Source organism: Pongo pygmaeus, chromosome 3, assembly GCF_028885625.2.
Source record: "Pongo pygmaeus isolate AG05252 chromosome 3, NHGRI_mPonPyg2-v2.0_pri, whole genome shotgun sequence".
Taxonomy (NCBI): Eukaryota; Metazoa; Chordata; class Mammalia; order Primates; family Hominidae; genus Pongo; species Pongo pygmaeus.
Window position 1 is genome coordinate 55,792,168 of NC_072376.2, and position 17,107 is coordinate 55,809,274.

General features: G+C 34.8%; 1 protein-coding gene across 24 annotated transcripts in view; it reads right to left on the reverse strand.

Annotated features, from left to right (window-relative positions):
• Positions 1–17,107, reverse strand: part of ADGRL3 (adhesion G protein-coupled receptor L3) — an 849,533-nt gene that overhangs the window by 524,232 nt on the left and 308,194 nt on the right. For 20 of the 24 annotated variants that reach the window (XM_054484631.2, XM_063663656.1, XM_063663647.1 and 17 more), the window contains one exon: positions 10,042–10,245. The exons of the other annotated variants lie outside the window; for them this stretch is intronic. In XM_054484631.2, coding sequence (XP_054340606.1) covers positions 10,042–10,245 — 204 coding nt within the window. The remainder of the gene's footprint in view (positions 1–10,041; positions 10,246–17,107) is intronic. 24 annotated transcript variants of the gene reach the window in all.

Below are 17,107 nucleotides of genomic sequence, written 5' to 3' on the forward strand. Positions count from 1 at the left end.
TATATATAAATTTATGGATATGTACATATGTGTATATATGTCAATTAAAGATGGGAGAAATACAATAACAGGTTTCACACAAGTACCTTTTCAGTAATACTATGTTGCTATAGCTGTTTCTTTAAGGATGACAAAGAATTTAAGAAATAAAATAAAGGTAAGAAATAAATCAACAAAATATATATCTTCATAGACCATTCAAATAATTCTGCTAGATTATCTCCCATTAGACATAATTACATTATTTAATATAAATGAAATGAAATTTATAAGCATTAGATGGACAGAACGGAATATTTTTTCTTTCAGATGTGAAACTATGGAAATACACTTATAAGAAGTTTCCAATAAAATTGAGAAATCTATATGTTTTTGAATTCCTGATATTTTTAAACTATGAAAGTATTAATGTATTAACTTGTTGGCAGAAATAAAGATGAATATAAATATTTCTATGTCTAAAAAATGTGTTGCAAATAATGTTAACTTACTTTTTCATATTTCAAGGCTAGTTTCAATAAATGCATCACTCATGACAAATATTTTGGCCACAGTGTAATTTTTGAATTTTAAAATGACTTTTTTAAAGTCTTCACTTTGTTTTTGTTATAGACTATTTGAAAATATACTTATATTCATCTACTTACTGATTCAAAAATATCCCAATGTTTCTCTACTTATAAGGTATTACAACATTCCTCGAATTAAACATTTTAAACTTATTTATTTATGTATTTATTTATTTTTTGAGGTAGGGTCTTACTCTGTTGCCCAGGCTAGATTGCAGTGGCACAATCATAGCTCACTGCCACCTCAAACTTCTGGGCTCAAATGCAGACTCTTGATTACCTGGGACTGCAGGGATGCACCACCACACCCAGCTATTTTTTTCTTTTATAAAGACAGGGTCTCACTACGTTACCTAGGCTGGTTTCAAACTTCTGGCCTCAGGTGTTCTTCTCTTCTTGACCTCCCAAAGTGTTAAGATTACAGGCATGAACCATCATGCCCAGCCAAGTGTATTACAGTCTTCCAATTTGTGTTCACTCCAACACTACTTTAGTCTAATGATTTACAACTAACCAATGATCAAAAGCAAAAAAAAAAAGGTATAACAATTTCAAAATGGAGGAAAATCACTAAACTTAGTCATATTTCCTCATTTCTATCACATAAAACTCACAAGTCTAATCCTCTACTACTTGCTCTCCTTAAAAATATGGCATTTATGAAAGGTCACTGAGTCAGTAATTTATCAGTGAGAATCAAAAACAATCATTTTCTCATCCACTTAGCTCATGCTCGGTGATCACCCTATTACATCTGTATGAGCTTTCTGTGGATTAGCATTAGCAGAGGCTGGCCAAGGAGCGAAGCATAAGAAAAGTATGGAACTTCACTTCAGTTTTACCAATTGTATCAACCCATGTCTTGACCACCCTCAATGGCTTGCATTTTTTCCTTCTCTAAAGGTAAGTTCGTCCCCAGCATCCCTCCTTGTCCCTTCCCTGCTTTGGCAATCTCATCAACCCCAATCAATCTCTTTATCAGCTCTGTCAGAAATTGCTAACTTTTATCACTAATGATCACTTTTCTCTTGACAAAGATTCACATTTTCAGAATCTGCTTCATATTTGAACCTCTAACTCAATATATCTAAGACCAACTTCACCATTATTTTTTTCCTGAAAAGGCAATGCTCCCTCTTGACATCCTAATTTTGTGAATGGTACCACCCAGTCACCTCAGCATCTTTGATTCTTCCCTCGACCTCACCTCTCACATCCAATTAGTAGCCCAGTAGTACTATCTGTGCATCTCTCACATCATTCCTCTTCTTTCCATCCCCATTGCTATCTCCCCAGTTCAGACACTCATTACCTTCTGCCCTACGGCAATAACCTAACTGAGCTCTCTACTTTTAAGTCCCACTCTATCCTAACTTTTCCCACACAACTGTAGCAGGTTCTAAACTGCAACTCTAATTAGAAGCTTCCAAAGAATCCCCACTACGGACACAATTATGTACAGAGTCTCACCCTGACATTTAAGACCCCCTTATAAGGTAGCTACAAACTGCCCTTCAAACTTCCTGTCTCACTATTTCTTTCCCCGTGTTCTTGTTGTTGGTTAAATTAGACTATTTGACATTTCATAAAAATGTCATAATTCTCCCCCACTGTAATTTTATTCACATAACCCAGTTCTCTGGAACACCCTCCTCTACTACCTCTCATCTATGCTTGCAAATTATCCTAGGAATTTTTTTCTCAAGAGTTAATTAAAATACTACCTTATCTAAAAGAGCTTTATCAATCCTCCTTTCTCCTTTATCTCCATCTCATACCAGGAATGTCATTTCCTTCTTCTTTAAAATATGACAGCATTTAACTGACACCATATTCCACCAAATCATAGAGTTGACTGCATACCTAGTTTACCTATTCTTTCTCTTGCTAGCAACAGATTGCAAAGTCCTTGAGGAAAGGAACAACCTTATAAAGGGTACCATAGATGTTGTAGGCACAAGAAATATATGAATTAAATTACTGTCTCTCCCAAACGTTTATAATCAATGTTCAGTTACCAAGCTACGAACTCTTGAATGTGCCCAAAATATAAAGCCAGTATTTTCAAAAATTATTTTGCTTTTCCCCAATCCATACAGCTATATTAACAAGTAAATAAATGAATTTATTAAACATTTTTCATGGATCTTCCATTATATATCTCTGTTTTGATTATTATAAAACAGAAAGTCAAAAAAAGGGATAAACAGTAGTGGGGAACACTTACTAGGTCTCAGGAACCACATGCTTTACCATTTCACAACATCACTACAATATATGCATTTTTATATCACACTTTATAGATGTGATAACAAAGATTTTAAGAATATAAGTCCCTGGACTTGGGTAAGATAGTAAACAGTAAAGCTGAGACTGAAACAAATCTGACTTCAAAGCCCATTTACTGCAATTCCATACTAGTAGCATCTTTGCTGCAGTAAAAATAAAGTAGTGAAGAAGAATTAAAGATATGCCTAATAACCAAGAAAAAGAAATAGCTCCTTAAGCAGTAAGAATTAGAAAAAAAATCATCAATTTAATTAATTGTATATATGAAGGAGAGAATAAGTTAGAACACCTGGCCAAATTTCTGCATTTCTGTACTGGAGACTTATATAAATGGGAAATGTAGATTCTAAAAACAGGAGCATAAGGCAGTCTACAAAAATTTGATGTTTTATGGACATCATCTGACTTGCCCTTTCTTTTCACCTGAATTTTGTGTTAAGGCTTCTACAAATATAACGTAAGTTTCCTCTTTGAATCTGGGATACACTTCAGATCTTTATTATACCACACATTGTTTTAGGTAAGGGGATAGAGAAGAAAAAGGAAGATATTTCCTAGTAATTGACTTATTCTGAGAAGTATCTGTCATTGTATAAAATTTGCTCCTTTGGAACACACGTATAATACTTTGAACATGGCAGATGCTCAATAGTTTAATGAAACAATTTAAAGCACATTCTTAATTAAATTTAAAACCAAAACGTTTTGAGCACTAAATGTCAAAGTTTAGCACCTATTTTCTAGTTATTCATACTCTTTGTGAAAAAATTCAATAGTCAAAAGTATAATTTCTGTAAGTATTTTGAAAAGCTACTCACATGCTTTTTAAAGAGGGAATATAAATTGTAATTTACACCAATAGAAAAAAAGACTGAGCTTATACTATTCTGGAAATACTTGAAGGTCAAGCTCGCACATTTATTTTCAATTGGATACATCCTTCTGGTATTTACACCATTTAGGAGAAAAACAGGGTCTTAAAGAAATTCTTTGAAATTATCTTTAGGGCTACCAAGCACTTAAAAAAAAATCTCCATAATTGACCTATTTCCCTAGAGGCCTATTACCTTTCTTCCCACATAAAATAATAATATGACTGACCCTAGATGCACATAAGAATTCTGAACAGTGATGTGCAAATAACGTATTATGCATGTCAATTAGACTCTAAGTCTTGTCTAAAATGGCAAACCTCACTGAAAGACATAAATAAATGTGAACAGGTGCTTTTAAACCTGAAATAATATTACAGTGTCATATAGAAGAAGGCAGCTAACACAGCACTCTAAAAGCCACATTATATTATTCTCCTGCAGCAAAGAGATACATCCAAAAGGCTGAACTTGTAAAACAGAGTTTTCCGTTGTTGTAGCAAAATTGATCCCTGTTCTTCTGTTAAAATATCTTTCATCTTCATACTTTCCCACAAATTCCTAGACTTCACCTACACACTTCAGACTATAATGTAGTAACAAAATTAGAACCATGTTTTCCAAAAGTTTAGGAGTAAGGGAAGTAAGAACATGAGAAGATGCCAGAAGGATTACTCATCATTGTCACATATGCATGCACAAGCACACGTACATACACACACACACACACACACATGCACACGCACAATTTTCAGACCAGTCAAATTCAAAATCAGGAGAATAGAAACTGTTCTGTCAGGAATAAGACTATGGATGAGTGAAAGTGGGGGAAAATCACTTGGATTCAACACTACAATAAATGTTTAAGCTGAGTTGAAGAGGAGTTACATGGTCCATAGGACATTCTGACCAGCAAAGGTAATATTTGCCAAAGGTATAGTGGCAAGCATGTTTGTCTGGTAAATTGACACAACCTCCATGTGGCTGAAGGATAAGACGTGCGGTGATGGGATTTGGAGCAAGAGAGAAAAGTGCTTCCTACTAACTTTGTTAAACTAGATGTAGGCCTTCTGGCTTACAGGTTTTAAAGCAGCCTATATTTACTTCTTTCTGTTCTTCATTTAGCCCAGTGTGAATGACTTCTCTAGTTAGTGATCTCATAATGTACAAAAGAACTGGCTCCCTCTATTCCCAAATCATGGTGTTACAAGCAACCCAACAAATGAGGTTTTGCCACCCTTTTCCTGCTCCTAACAGTTTATTACATCATCGTATGTAAAATTATGTAAGCTTGGCAATTGTGGTCTTGGATCTTGAACTTTGAAAGCACTTCCTTTTTGATCACAGATTTTATTTTCAAGAGTCTTAATCAATGAGAACATTAACCATTTCCTCAAGATAAAGCATCACTTTACACTGTCATCAAGGGTTATGCTATTTAATAACCAGTTATAATTAGGCAAGAGATTAATCAAGGTTCATTTTTGAAGCATTCTCAAAAGACACAGGGAGATTACTCTTTGTTATTATTTTACTGAAGTGTGTGCTATGTTACATTATTAATGAGAGCAAATATGGGCAGAGTGGTCTCCTGCTTCTTTCCAAATTCTGCATTGGAACATTGTACTAACAACTGAATGAATGTCAAATACATCTAGGCCTAGAAAGACAGCAGAGCTCAAAATTCAGAACCAATCTTGGCTCCACTATATCCCTGCTAGGTATTACTGGGAAGTAGAAGGAAGGATTGAATGAAAATCCTAGCAGATACCCTTAATGTTTCTGGACGTCTTATCACATCTGGGCCAAAAGAAGATGCCTAACAAATAATAAGGCTACCTGTTATTATTTTTTAATTAAGAATCACTTATCCTAAACACATAACATTTTTAGTTTAGTTTTTTTTTTCAGATTTGTATATTGTATTTAAGTTATGGGTCCTTAAATTTGGGGCCAGAAAGTTGGGTTTCTGTTCAATCAGTAAATGGTTGGTTAACAACATCATTATTCCTTGCCTATATTCTCCATCTCCTCTTGTCTTTCTTATCTCAGTAAATGGTACACTCATTTATAATGCAATCTCTCAAGCCAGATACTTGGTTTTCTCCTCTGGGTTTTCCCTCTGTCTTACTCACATGTGCAATGAATATCTAAGTCCTGTTATCTGGCCGTCATCATCACTACTATCACTCACTCCTTGAGTCAGACCCACCAATAGAACAGACTCTTCTATTTCTTATCCACCTGCATCAACATGATGAACACTCCATTGGTCTTGAAGACTGTTTTTGTTAATTCTTCAAATGTGTCACTCCTTGCTTAATTCCTCTAAGATCAACTAAATTTTTCCCTCACTACCATCAGGAAAATTTCAAACTCCTCATAATGTTATACCATTATGCTCCTCCTGGCCAGATCTCTGACCACTTCTCCAGATCATTACTAGACTGATATCTAGAAATTATCCTTGGGACTCCTATGCTTCAATCATCCTGAACTAGGCCCTTGTGTTGCTGTTTCCTCTACTCAGAGTAGTATCTTTCTTCTTCCATTTCTGTGCTTGGCAAACTAATACTTGTCTGTTAGTTTGCAGCTTAGAGGCCACTTTATCTTCAGGGGCACCTTCTCTAACCCAACAAATAGATAATCCCCCTACATGCTCCACAGAACTTTATTCTCACCCCTATAATAGGTATTCCTAGTATTGCCTCTGTTACACAGTTGCTACTGTGTGGGCCCTGGGCCAGGGAATGACTAGTGACATGAGTAATTAGATAAAGGATATTTACCTAACCCAATGGGGATTAAATTTCTTTTCTTAGAAATCTGAACTAAGAGGCGAGAAGGCAAGTACCAGTTGGTTGTTGGTGCTGTGGCGGGGAGGAGTGGTGCACAATTCAGGTTGACAGTCACTTATAATGACAATGAGCAGAGAAAGCTGTTGGAAAGATTGAGAAAAACAGAAGAAAAACTGGTTTCACAGGAAAAAAAAAAAATCCCTGGGTGTTATTTCCTGGTATCTAAGGTTTAGTACTCAAGGGTCCTTAGAATTCCATAACTATGACACATTCTTAAAACATTATTCCTGCATTTAGTACTCCCCCTCAGGCAGACAGACAGACACACACAGACACACACACACACACACACACACACACACACACAGAGGTTTATAGAAGCCTCCTCATCTATAAATATTAAAACCCAAGTACGAAGGAAAAAGTTTTTTTGAAAAAAGATTATAGTAGAGTTTGATGTAATTCTCCAAATGGACTGATCAAATACATAACCCTATTGTGGAAGCATTTTTGGCTCTTGCAAAAGATGAACTTTAAAATGAGCCCAGAGTAGAGTTTTTCAGATGTTTTGTCAGGCCTGAAATGCTTTAGCTGTTTTCCTAGAGAAAAGTTGTACTGGTCTGGCACCACTGTCTGTGTGGTTTGTAGGAACATTATTTGTAGATCTTCTCAATGAACTTTAATGCAGCTGCATGGAGACAAAGAATAAACCAAGAAATATGCTGACTTAAAAAAACACATTAACATTCCTTTAGCTTCTAGGGAAAGCCTTGATATCTAGTCATTAACTGGGAAATCTGTCCTCAGACTTCCTTCCGCTTTAACATGCTAAAAAGAAACTTAGGAGAACTATTTTTAAAAATTCTTCATGCTTTGCTGTTTTACCAAGATGTCCTAATTTGTATGAATCCAAATACTCATTAACTCTCAAGTGCTATTAGCTATCAAGAGTCAAATGAATTCAAAGGGGGGAAAAAAACAAAGTTTAATTTCAAGCCAATAAGGGCATTTTGTTATGTTGTTGTTATGGCTGCTTTCATTGCATTTGTACTTGCCTGTTTGGCTATCTACAGAACGAACAGAGGTTAACATATTTTTAAGTAATATCAATTTTGTTTTTGAATCAAAGATTGCATTAATATCAGCCTTTATGCTTTTATTTATTTTTGAGCTTTATATTCTTAAAGTATCTTTTTCTAGAACAGACTTGTTTTTGTTTTATGAAGGTGGAGGAGGGGAGGAAAGGTGAGAACTTGATTTCACTGACATTTTCTTGTTCAAATTCCTCCATGTCTTTTCAATTTAAAGAGCTCAAGATAATGTGATATCTCTTACTTCAATTTCATTTTTAATACCTGTCCAAGCATTCTAGCTGTATATACTGTCTTCCATATTAGGAAAGATTGTGCCCCTATAATATTTACTTATTCTTCTTTATTCTTTCTACAGGGAATATTCTAAGATGACCTTTATTCTCTGTCTCCTTGATAAAATTACTTTCGCACAAAAGCAACTTTCAAAAAGTATCATCTCATCATGACAGATTAACACAATTCTGTAAGCACCTTTTAAATCGCAAGACGTTTACCTCAGTCTCCATTAAAAATATCACATAAAATTGGCTTGTATTCTCGTTTTCATCTCTGTCCAAAACAGAATATAATACAGCTTTTCTATTTGTAAACTGATTAAAAAATGTGATTTAAAACCCATCACTGCACTGTAACTTGCCACATACATGCCAAAAACTAAAATCTAGTGATACAGAAAAATCTCATTAAGCTATAAAAACTGGGGAATAAATTCAGTATAAAGTTCTTAGAAACAATGATTCTAATTGATATTCTGAATTTTTGTCAGAAGAGAGAGTTTCCAGCAGCTGTGTGTGTGCGTGTGTGTGTGTGTTTACATTAGTTGCTGATTTAAATATTTATAGGATTCATATAAATTAAATATTATTTCTGTATTTCTTCTTAATACTAGAAAGTCTGATGAATGTACAGGCATTGGAGTTAATTAACTAATATTCATTATATATTATTGTTTTACAATATAAATCATAAGACAAAGTTATGATGAAATCATTGTGACTACTGAAGCACATTCTGGGAATAATAAAGGCGCACCCAATTTAGAAAACTTCAAGTTTGAAAAGGTAATACAAATAAAACAGAAAGGGAAAAATAGGAAGTTCTTAAAGAATGTTTATTATCCATTGCCCTTGAATTTTGAGAACACACTGGAATCCATTCTACAGGCTTCTATGGAATTGCATGGACTCGCCCACCACTTTGCTGCCCGTCATCACTGCTGCTGCTGCCAAACCACCACTACAAGGCAGAAAGGCCAGTGTGAATGGAGAGATTGAACGATGTGACTTAGGAGACAGAGCTACTGAGAATGCAAAGTTACACATGCTCTTACTCTGCCTCGTGGCTACAGTAATTGAAGAATTACATTTAACTCTCACGGGTCTCTCAAATCTCAAATGGATTAATGATGCACCTCCCTTAGGTCCTGACTGAAACAAAGTATTCCAACTTATTTTACCAGAGAACTCTTCAACAGGGCCTAGAAGATAAACTCAGCTAATACTGTGATGTTTCATGTTCTTTTGCTAGTATTACTTGTATGTGTATCCCTCTCAAGAAATTCTTGGGTCAGAATAGTGACTGTGTTTTAGGAAAGATTTGATATTCATAGTTCCCCTAGCCAAATGCTTCCCAGCTTTTTTTTTTTTTTTTTTTTTCCACAAAGAAAGTTACAAATACTATATTCCTTGGGGGAAATGACAGAAATAAGAGTACCCACATGAAGTTTTGTGAGAAAAATAAAAATTACATTGCCTAAATATTATGTAAATAAAAAATAAAATGTAAAGTGTGTGGTAAAAGAGTAAGTATTAAGTTTTGTGCAAATATGACCTAATGTTCCTCACTGGAGCTTTTGGGGCTGGATGCCACTTGCTATACTTTCCAGCTGCAGAGGCAATATTATAGAAAGAATCTTCCGCCATTTTCACAAGAAAATTAGGTTGTTTCAGTAACTATAACTTCTCTACCAAGTTTTACACTTTAAATAACTAATATGCAATTCCTAACCAAGACGTCTTAATCATAATCTTTTCAAAATCTTGATAGTTTCCATTGGTGAAAATTTTTTCAAACAAGCAGATGATCAGACATGTTAAAACTTATACAGCCTTTCAAATTTTACAAGAGTTGAAAGTGTCACTAAAAGTAATTTTAAATTTCCTGTGATAATGCAAAAATATTTCAAACCCAATCAAGTATTTTAAATCAAACATTTCAAAATAATGATGAAGCTCTAATGTAGAACAGGCATGCATTGTTAAAACTGGCCAGGATATCACTAAGTGGTAATACCAGCCACAAAAGTGAATGCAGACAGTAAACTTACAAGAAGACACATTTGGGGCACTTCCTGGGGCTGAGCCTCTCAGGAGCCCCTGCCCAGCCACCCGCAGCCCTCTCTCCCCACCGCTGGCCGCACCTTGCGCTGCAATCTGTGCTCCTTGGGCACCTGGACCGCGAACTCCTCTGGTAGCTCCACGGGGCCCTTGTCCACGATGAGCAGCGGTGCGCTCTGCAGCTGGCTGCTGAAGCAGATGTCTGGGTGGAAGAGCGCCTCCTGGGCTGCGCTCAGCGTGTCGCAATGGAGCAGCAAGGACTGGATGTCGTTCACTGTGTTTGCCACCTGCGGGGACCGCAGGGCGCACCATCAGACCCCTGCTCACCTCAGTCCCGCCTCAGGGGAGCCCTGGTAGAGGCTATTTCCAAGGCTGCTCTCTGCCGCAGGCTATAGGCCCAAGACTCCAGCCACCCCAGGCCCTACTCAGACAACCCTACAGCTCAGAGGATTACATCTCCTGGCCCCTAGTATAATGCTATCCTAGTTAAACACTATCTTGATTAAGCTAAAAAAAAAAAAAAAAACAACTCGTCCTAATCTTTAATAATGATTAGAAAATTAGACATAATTATTGAAAGCACAGTAGGCTACCTGAAAAAATATAAATATTATTTTTATTTTTATAGATTCACAACACTCTAATGTAAATTAAGGGCACTAATATCTACATAAGTGTAAATAAGAATAATGGTTCCTAAACTCAATTTTTACACAAAATGTTTGATAAGGTAATGGGTAAAGAAAGTCCCAGAAAGGTGTTTTTTGTTTGTTTATTTGTTTTGTTTGATGTATGGTTACACTTATATGGATTGTTTTATACTTATTTATATGTTTTCAGGTCATTTAACTACCATTTTTGGAGTGGTGCTGTGTTAAGAGCTGTGCTGGACGTTAAGGTGAAAAGGATATACACACATTTTTACCATTTATATACACAGTGATTTTACTGACAAATGGTACATATTACATAAATGAGTAAATATGAAAGACCAAGACAATAATGAAAAAAAAGTATACATGGTTTTTAAAAATAATTCAGAAAACACCCATACATTTTATGCTTTGAAAATAGAGATATTTAAATATAGGATTTTTTTTTCTGATAAATTGATACATGAGATACACATTTCCCTACACTATTTGCAACTAGTTTAATAAATAGGAATGATAATGAAAATCTGTCTGCCAACAGAAAGGATAAATTTTACAAAGAAAAAGATTTTGCTTCACACAAGTATTTTTTAACATGTTATAATATGCATGTATAAAAACACATTAATAATGTTATGTGGCTAACATTAAACAGGAGAGAAACTAAGAAAATCAATAATGCAAGAGAATTTTATGATCATCTTGCTAACACTAGAAATGTATACAGTGGTGCCATAATTTCTCGCTATATAAAATATTTGCAGATTAGGAGTGTAAAACATATCCCTCCCAAAACACATAAAATAATACAACTTTTATAGAAAAAAACCATATTAAGAAATATGTTAAACAATATATCTATAATGGAAAACTTTAAAATATAAGTCTGAGACATTGCCCCTAAACAACATTTTTATTTGAATTTATTACAGTGTATGATTACTAAAATATCTAGGCAAAGGTAATCTGAATGTCATTTTTATAGCCTGTGTAAATGAAAAAGGTGCCAAAGAAGAAAATAAGTTTCAAGACCAAAAAGCTGCGAAAATCAACATCTCTAAGTAATTGCCTTCTTTGATGTCACTCTAGTGGCATCATTTCTGATCTTTTGGCTCCTAAGATATCCCTCTCTTCATTGCCTGAAATGACAATATGACTAATATAAAAATATTTTTACATGAATATATACAGGCATGTTTTCTCTAACATCTTTGTTACTACTCTATGGAAGAAAAGTAGCCAAAGGTTATCAAAATAGGTTATCCTATAAGCTTCTGTTATTCAAAAATTGAAAGATTTTATCCTCAGCCAAGTTAAAACAGAAGCACATTTAGAGTGGGAGAGAATGTGCTTGTTTTGTCATTCATTCAACAAATATTTATTGAGTTCCCATTACATGTTGGGTCCTCTTCTAGGTGCTGGAGAATTTGGTGAAGAAAACAGACCGCAAAGCTACTTTAATGAATCATACATCTGGTAAGGGAAATTAGAAAATACACAAATAAATATTAGAGAAAAAAATACCATATAAATATGAGTAATCTATGAAAAAATCAAACAGAGTATTATGTAAAGGTTACTTCATTTAGGTTTTTGTGAAATATTTGGATATGGAGATAAAATATAAATTGGGATTTCAGTGAGATTTAAAGTCGTTAATCATACAACATTCAGTTGTGTGACTGTAAGTTGCTAGTCAAAGAACTTCCAGGATACAGGAAAGGCCTCCAGGCTAGAATCCCTTGGTGTGTTTGAGAAATAGCACAATGGCTGGGTATAGTGGTCAAGGTGAAGAATAGTCTGGAAAGCAGAGAGGCAAGCAACATCCAGATCATGAGCTTTGTAAGCCAGGGTAAAGAGCTTAGTTTTAAGACAATCTGTTTAGGATAATTATTAAAACTCTTGGGAGGGAAGGATAGCATAGGACAGGGACGTGGGATATAGGGATCTCTTCTGAACTAGAGATCAAATATTTCTAGAAAAGGTCAATTTCTAGAGTAGGCAAAGAATGACAATTGATTTAAAAATGAATAAACAATGGAATCAAGCATCAGCTAAGCAGTATAATAGTGCCTGTATCTAAATGAAAAAAACCTGAAAAATAAACAAAACATAAAAACACACGTCAATAGAACTAGGAAGCAAACTCTTAGGGATCTAGAAAGAATTGTTTGGCTTGAGGAGTAAAATGATTTCATGGAGTAAGACTAAAGAATACAAAATACCAGGAGCTTAAGTCGACTTTGACTGTAAATTGAAAAAAGTAGACTGATGTGTTCTATGAAACCAAAGTATCTTATGTGTTTGTAGTTCATACTCTCATTTAAATTCACTGTATCTATAAAAGAAATCCAATGGGTGACAGAAAAACTAGAGAGGCTGTTACACTACCCACATAGAGAAGGATTATTAGAACAGAGCCAAAATCTCAACTTTTGCTTTAAAAAAATATGTGTGTACTACACTCAAGATATTGTATGACTTCTGTGGAAATATTTATTTGAATTATAAATATAAATCCAATTTGTCTTCCCGAAGCTATTATACAAATAAGTCTTCAAGATAAACAGCACACTTATAAGTCTGGTGTCTGGTATTCCATTAGAAACACGAATCTTAAGTCTGCAAAGATTCCTTCAATTCACATGCTAGAAAGTTAGAACGTTCCTGCTATACAGACCTCCCAAGGTTCACGTCAAGAGATTTTGCTCTGAAACTCACTCTCTCCTTGGGGCACAATAGCATCTGAAGCAGCTAGTTTCCTTAGGTCAAGGAAGGTGGTATCTATGCCCTGGCATTCTCCACTCACTTGTCTAAATTGAATACATGGGCTACAAAACCAACTCAAATTACTCCTCGAAGGTTCTTCTCCTCAGATATTTGAAGATAGTTTTCATATTCTAAATGTCTCTTTTTTTCTCCAGACCTTTAAGAGAAAGGATTCTTTCAAATTGGCTATGAAAAATACACCAGCATGTTGTGGCATTAACCCTAAGTTGAAGGCAACCCTCCAAGTTTCCTTCCCAATACCATTAGAGGCCACAGTTTCAAACTCTGTTGCATGTGATTTTAAGACGTCGCAAAGTTAATTTTGGCTCTGAGACAGGAAGCTATAATAAGATCAATGCATCTTGTTCTTTCTATCCTTCTTCAGAGAAACTTCATGCTTATCTTTTAAAAATTGCATATTTGATTAGGATTTTATTTGAATTGAGGGGGCGATTTTCTATTTTTTTTTGTTTTTAAAGTTTTAACTTTTAAATCATACATAATATATAATACTCCTTGTAAGTAATATGAGTTATTGCCATATACAAATCATCCTTATATTTGATTCATATCCAGATATTTTTACAATGTAAGTACTTTCATTCTGCTTTCCTAGTGGGCAAGCAAGAATATAAAATTAGTATTTCATAACCCACTATAATGATCAAAATATTTATCCCATGTTCATGTCTCTTAAATATCAAAAGCCATCAGAGCATCACTGTTCCAGAACATTGGTTGTGGGCAGATAAGAGGCAAGAGATAAACAAAAGAAAAATAATGAGTTTTTAAAAGGTAAAGTATTTGTGATGATAATACCAGAGTTTTCATATTATCTATGGAAGATATCATTGGTATAAATACCCATAAATATTAGAATCCAATGATAGATAACTTTCAGAGATCAATACTGATTTATAATTTTTTTTTAAATTAAGTACTGTTTCTAACCAATTTCAGCTGTTTCTATTTTCTTGTTCTTCTTACATGAGCAGCTTTGTAATTCAGTCAATTATTCAGCTTATTCCTCCAAATAGCTATTAATCATACCAGTGAGCTGGGACTCTAAACAAAACAATAGGCTAATTCTATAATGAGAGAAATGCTAAAAACAAAATACAACCTGGGCATATTTATCAGAGTTACAAGGGCTTTAATTTTCATAAACTAACAATTTTTCTCACAAGTCATTTATTTTTGTGTTTTAGGGTTATATTTCACCATGTCTTTATTAGCAACCCAACCATGAGCCTTATAGAGTTTGAAATGTACACTAATATAGCTATGACTCTAACCTACATATTACACTCTGTCTTTCACCATGGTAGTATCTCTTGGAAAGAGAATACTTATCCTCCTGAACATACTTGCCTAATCCTTTGTACAAAGTATCCTTCTTAGTAGGAAATCCTGTCCCCTACTGCTCAGGCTTTCCAGATCTCACCAGTTTCTAATATCACTCTTTCCATAATTTTACCAAACAGTTCTCTATCTCTATATAAAATGATCATCAAATTTCATAATATTTCCCTTCCATTCTCTACTAAAACATACTCAAAATCTTGTTCCTTTTTATTTCCAAGATTTAAACAAACACAGTATTTGCTGTCTTCCCTAATTGAAGATTTTAAAAATTTACTTATTTTATTTTATCGTATTCTAGCTCAATCTCAATATGCTACTTTGGTTGGTTTATTTATAATTTAAATCATAGATCTATAAAATAAGGCAAATGCTCAGTAGGTTATAAAAATGCCTATGGACGAAGCCTCCACAAGATGGCTAAGAAATTTTGGGTTCAGTTTCTCCTCAAAAGTCACTTAAAATATATTATTACATCATTACATTCACAGCTCTGAGTCTATTTTTTCATCTGAAAATTACCAGTCCTACTACCTATGACTCATTGGATTGTTATGAGTATTCACTGAGCTGTTATGTGCAAAACTCTTTAGCTAACAGGAAAGTATTGTGTAAATGCTGGAAATTATATTGAAAAAGTTACAATAGCAAATGGATGATTGCTACTGAAATGTCTATTCCAACTCCACTGCAACATATATAATAAAAGGGAAAGAAAGAGAAGGGTAAGGGGCAGAGAAGACACCACTGTTTTCATTTCCTTTTCTGTAAATAAAGGCACATTTTCAATCCTGCTTTCTTATGCATACCTGAAAGGCTCTCTCCCACAGCACCCTCATTTTAGCCATATAAAAGATTATGTCTTTCTTGATTTCTCCCTAAGGTGTATACGATAGCTGCATAATTTCTTTACAGGCTGGGTAGTAATCTCTAACAATAGTCATAAAAGATCCAATTCAAGCACCTGAGTAAAGATGCCATCATGTAGAAATTGCAGCATGAAAGTCCTAACACAGAGGGGTAAATCTGTTTCAATTCTGAGTCTTATAAGAAAACAGCTAAGCTAAGTAGTAACAAATTGTCCTCCCGTGTATGATGAAGACAATTTTATGGTATACCTGAATCTTATTTAACTCAACAGGTTCCTTCTCTAGACTACCTTGTTTCATAAAGTACTGGTATGCCTGATGTGGGCAAGAAATTACACTTCAGACTAGGTTCCTTGTTAATTTTCTCCAAAACATAGCTTGTTACAATAAAATAAAACAAATAAGTAAGATAAACTTTTGTAGTCATTCAAATAAGAAAAGAAGTAATCAAATAATGTCTTTGCTAACAACATGATTCTATATCTAGAAAACCCTAAAGGCAGGAGAAAGCTCCTAGACCTGATAAACAACTTCAGTAAAGTTTCAGGGTATACAATCAGCATACAAAAATCAGTAGCATTTCTTTTTTTTTTTTTGACAAGAATCTCACTCTGTCACCCAGGTTGGAGAGTGCAGTGGTGCGTGATCTCGGCTCACTGCAACCTCCGCTTCCTGGGTTCAAGTGATTCTCCTACTGCAACCTCCCAAGTAGCTGAAATAAGGTGATGAGGTGGCACCTGCCACCACGTCTGGCTATTTTTTTTTGTATTTTTAGTAAAGAGAGGGTTTTGCCAAGTTGGCAAGGGTGGTCTTGAACTCCCTACCTCAAGTGATCAGCCCACCTTGCCCTCCCACAGTGTTGGGATTACAGGCATGAGCTACCTGTATACACCAATAACATTCGAGCTAAGAGCCAAGTCAAGAACATAATCACATTTACAATAGTCATCAAGAAAATAAAATATCTAGGAATCCATCTAATCAGGAAGGTGAAAGATCTGTACGAGGAGAACTACAAAACACTGCTCAAAGAAATCAGAGATGCCACAAACAAATGGAAAAACATTCCATGCACATGGATTAGAAGAACTAATATTGCTAGAATCGCCATACTGCCCACCCAAAGCACTCTACAAATTGAATGCTATTCCTACCAAACTATCAATGTCAGTTTTTACAAAATTAGAAAAAAACTACTGTAAAATTCCTGTGGAATCAAAAAAGAGTCCCAATAGCCAAAACAATCCTCAGCAAAAAGAACAAAGCTGGAGGCATCACATTGCCAAACGTCAAACTATCTCATAAGGCTACAATGACCAAAACAGTGTGGTACTAATACAAAACAGACAAATAGAACAATAAAACAGAATAGAGAAGCCAGAAATAAACCCACACACATAAAACCATCTGATCTTCAACAAGGTCAACAAAAAATATGCAATGGGGAAATGACTCCCTATTTAATAAACGGTGTTAGGATAACTGGCTGGCCATGT